Below are 4,404 nucleotides of genomic sequence, written 5' to 3' on the forward strand. Positions count from 1 at the left end.
ATTGTTTCGTCGAATAGTCATGACTGATTTGAGGTTGACAGTGAAACAAAAGTTCGTCTTTCAGTTTCACATAGCATCCTCACATTGATAGCTATGTTCCGGCAAAGTCAGAAGGGGGCGTTTCCTCAACGTACAGCATCATACCGCAAAGGCATAATGTGGTCAACACAATACAAGAGTGCAAAGATTTTGTTTGTTTCACTTAGCATTACCATTCCATGTGCGAACTTCAATCAGCCGCTCACAATACATTGAGAATGTTGGCATTATATTCAACAGCATCTTTTGGGATGTTTGTGAGCTCCTCTTTAGCATCTCCTCTTTAGCATTTTAGTGGCAACAAGGAAATAAAAATGGTACTATGTGTCATCTTGTTTTTTTCCCCCACCCTCCCACTCAACATTTGGCCTAGTTATGAGAAGTGCAGCTACTTCAGTTTCCTCTTGTTAGAACGAAAACACACCACCGTAGGATGTGATGGCCTTACAACTGTTTATTTCCTTGGGTTTTCTATTCGCTTCAGGTCAGTATTTGTGTTCCTTGGTTGGTCTTTTCTTACTGCCTATATTCATTATTGTTTTAGGAATACCTTTCAATAATTAGTTGTATCTCTCTCTGGTTCACTTTTTTGTCTTTATCACCAAAGCTCTGAGTTCATCTCTTTCTCTTTGAATGTCTCTCAGTGTATACAATTGTAAGGGCTTGCGTATGTTATTGTATTATAGTGTCTCCCCTGTCTAAACCCCGAATGGTTGTGGTGGTCTCCAACAACATGGGTGCCATAGTGAGGTGGGATGCTCCCCTCAATTCACCGGGCAACCTCACCTACACAGCAGAGTACAAGTAAGATACATACGCATGCACACACACACACCACAGCACAGCAGACACACACACACACACACACACACATTGAACTGTAGAGGTTCTGAGATGGTCAATTGATCAAGTATTTTGACATGACCAATATGACAGCTTGGTATAGTGTCTTTGTGGTTTTGGCTGCAAGAGGAACTTCACACAGTAACAATGGGCATTGACAGGCATTGATATGAGCCCAGGAACTCAAAAAGTTCCTTCTTTACTGGAAAAGATACACACACACACACACACATACTTTAAATTCAATGTAAAAGTTAGTGAAAACAACAACAATGGTATCAGACACATGATATTTTATATGATAAATGATACCTGTGCCATGAATGCCCCCACCAAAAGTAAAAATGTATGGGGTGACCAACTGTGATTTCTGACACACAGGGGGCCTTTTAATGAATTCCAGGCAGTCTGTAAGGGCATAAAGGAACACCAATGTGACTTTGGTGAACTTCCTAGTTGCTTTGGGATCTACATATTCAGAGTAAGGGCAGAGCAACGAGAAAATAACTCGAAATGGGTAGTGCCCCCCAAATTCATACCTGAGAAACACAGTGAGTCTGGTCTTTCATTCCTTTTTGTATCATTGCTTTCTTGTAAGTGACATCCTGTCTTTGACTTTGTCTATTGTGTCTTTCCAGCTATCATTGGTCCTCCCACAGTGACCTTGGTGGCCAACAGCAGAGCCATTGAGGTAGACATCAGGGACCCAGTACTGAAGATCTCACCTCTAAGAAAGGTGTACCACAAAGTGGACTACAATATCATGTACTGGAAGAAGAGCCACAGAAAAGATGTAAAAGAAACAAACATAGTAACACAGACACACACACACACACCACATGTCCAAGATAGACCTACTCTCTCTGACTGTCCTGCTGCCCATGCTCACCCAAGTATCCTTCTCTAGGTGTTTGTGAAGAAGGTCACTGAGCAGTCTGTTAAACTGAAGGCCCTGGAGCTCAACACGTGGTACTGCATTCAGGTCAATGTGTACATACAGGCATACAACATCACAGGGCAGTACAGCAACGCCACGTGTGAGATAATTTCCACCACGGGTGAGCCATCTACACTGTCTATGGGTGAGCTATCTACATTGTACTCATATTTCTCCTCTCTTGCAAACCTTCACTCCTCTCTGTGTTACCTCTCTCTTCTCCTTCCCCAACTTCCCCTCTTCATCCCCCCTCATTACACCCTCCCCCATTCATAATTTAACTATAGTTGATAGCTTTTTTAATTCAATGTTATTGCAACGTAAACTGAACATAACAAGTCGATTGCAACCAACTTTAAGAATAGGATGATCGCATGTCTATTGTTAAATCAGATACAGGTGTGATTTAAATTGGCCTAATTGCAACCAAGATATCCCTCCCGGTAGAGCCACACCCATCCGTGTGATCTCCTTGTTAGATAACATCGGTTGTTGCCAAACATTTACAAGTGACATGCCCTCTCCAGTGGAAGCTTTAAACTGGGTGAATTTAAACATGCTATTTGACCGGACTATAGGACAATTCCCTTCAATTTTGTCAATTCACTAATGGATTGAAATTCAGATGCAACAACATTTGAGTGGTGTCTTTTGTTTTCCATGTTCTTTAACTTATTCAGTGAAATAATAAAACGGTGGTAATACTCTTAGACTTTGAACTTGGAGGCTGTGGTTCACTTCACTGTGGTTTCTGTGGCTCACTTCACTGTGGTTTCTGTGGTTCACTTCACTGTGATTTCCTCATTTATGGCTGTGCAGGGCATAGCTCTACGTTATATCGCATGTAACTGTCAATTTGTGAATTAAATGGGGTATCATGACTGAGTTTGTCTAATCTCAGACCCCAGGATCTCATCTCTTGAATAATAATAATCTATTTATTTGTGTCTAATCTCATGATTTCATGTGATACTGATTGTGACAATCATAGCATTTCTTCCACATTCTGTAGGTCAATAGGTACGTGATGAGTTATGATATTTTATTGAATATTTGTACACTGCTAACATATAAACCAGTGAAAATGTGCTTAATAAACCATAATTAAGTGTGACATCACTTTGAACTTATGTACTGTGCTGGCAGCCATTTGGGGTTTTATGTCAACAAAGATGTACTTAAGGGATATTTTGTTCCTTACACTAAAAGAAGTCTATGGACAAGGACAGACTTCAATCAACACTTTGGTTCTGTTTATCTAGGCACTAAATTATTTGCATTTTTTTTACCAATACCATATGTAAATCAATGGACTTTAAATTAGTATGTTTGAAATGTCCTGCTCAAATCAACTCAGTCATTTAAATCAAGTAATTGAGTCTTTTCTGTTTGTTTCCCACTCTTGTGTAGGGCTCTGCTTTTTGGTTACAATCAAGTTAAATTTCGATTATATCATCCCCTCGCTGGATTTAGTCAGATGTTGCTGTAGCATGCAGTTACCCATGGAAGTCAGCCATTTTGGTTGTTATCGCACCAACATGTCATCGATACATTCATACTCGTCACATGTGCAGTGTGTGTGTATGTGTGTGTGTGTGTGTGTGTGTGTGTGTGTGTGTGTGTACATTTCTGTCTGTACATTTCTGACAGCCATTCTCCCTGGTCTATGTGTCTGTGCGCTGAAGATGTGGAGCAGCTGAGGTCTAAAGGACTGGTGGAGAGTCTGGTGGTGGTGGCTGTGGCTCTCCCTCTCCTCATCCTATCCTCCTGGTTCATCTACAAAGGGAAGAGGTTCCTCAACCCCAATGTCAAACTGCCTGAGCATTTCAAAGAGGTGTGTGACCGTCCATCCGTCTGTCCGTTTGTCCAATTACTAAACCTGGATTGATCAATTAATTGACTTATTGATTGCTTTCCCCCCCCCCACAGCATGTGTTTGAGGCTCCTTGTGGGAATATATCCCTTCCCACCCTTCCACTGCAGGAGAAGTATGATGAGATCAGCAATCTCTATGAGGAAGACCCATACGATCAGATGGGTGTTGTATGTGAGGAAAGCCTGTACAATGATTGTGGTATATCTGAGGAGATGCCTGACTACTACAATGCTCCAGTTGACAATGATGTTTTTGATATGCACTACAAAAATGTCTCACAATGTATGGAGACATGATTTGTTGCCATATCTACCTTATTGGAGGAAACCAGATGAGCGTCATGGTGACATCAATTGTCAGGAGAGCTTATTATTCAACCTTATTCATTTCAGATTTTGAATCAGTATTTGTCTTTTGTCACACCATTCAGGGTTAATATTTTCCATTCTCAGAAGTATGTACTGTACTGTACTGTCCCAATGTATGTCAATTATTTGTGTTTGATCTTTACATTGATAATTTGAACAAATAAATGAGTAAAGTTTGATTGAAATAATGTTTGATGATGTGTTATTTGTCCAACAACCTGTTTGACCTCAGTGAGTTTGCACATAGCACACACTTTGAAATTGGGATTGAGTTGTGGCTTCAGTTGCATAGCCCTCATGTTAGAGTGGGGTGGCTGAAGTCTGGAAGAGGTAGATAGGAC

General features: G+C 40.7%; 1 protein-coding gene across 2 annotated transcripts; it reads left to right on the forward strand.

Annotated features, from left to right (window-relative positions):
* The first annotated feature begins 440 nt into the window (after window positions 1–440).
* Window positions 441–4,168, forward strand: LOC310812543 (interleukin-10 receptor subunit beta-like). 2 transcript variants are annotated; one of them, XM_083681163.1, is made up of 7 exons: window positions 441–523; window positions 726–843; window positions 1,264–1,433; window positions 1,521–1,675; window positions 1,790–1,964; window positions 3,505–3,653; window positions 3,749–4,168. In XM_083681163.1, the coding sequence occupies exons 1-7, from the start codon at window positions 478–480 to the stop codon at window positions 3,989–3,991; spliced, it is 1,056 nt and encodes a 351-aa protein (XP_083537289.1). In that variant the 5' UTR covers window positions 441–477; the 3' UTR covers window positions 3,992–4,168. The 2 variants fall into 2 exon arrangements, with proteins under 2 accessions (XP_083537289.1, XP_083537290.1); XM_083681164.1 differs by having other exon boundaries at window positions 1,790–1,940.
* Window positions 4,169–4,404: the final 236 nt, after the last annotated feature.

This window comes from Argentina silus (assembly GCF_951799395.1).
Source record: "Argentina silus genome assembly, chromosome: 11".
Classification (NCBI taxonomy): domain Eukaryota; kingdom Metazoa; phylum Chordata; class Actinopteri; order Argentiniformes; family Argentinidae; genus Argentina; species Argentina silus.

Bases quoted from the DNA above. Each gene is read 5' to 3' on its own strand.
- LOC310812543 (XM_083681163.1), top strand. From the start codon at position 478: ATGGCCTTACAACTGTTTATTTCCTTGGGTTTTCTATTCGCTTCAG. The intron at 524-725 runs GTCAGTATTTGT...ATTGTATTATAG, and splicing joins GGGTTTTCTATTCGCTTCAG to TGTCTCCCCTGTCTAAACCC. The intron at 1,965-3,504 runs GTGAGCTATCTA...TGTGCGCTGAAG, and splicing joins GCCATCTACACTGTCTATGG to ATGTGGAGCAGCTGAGGTCT.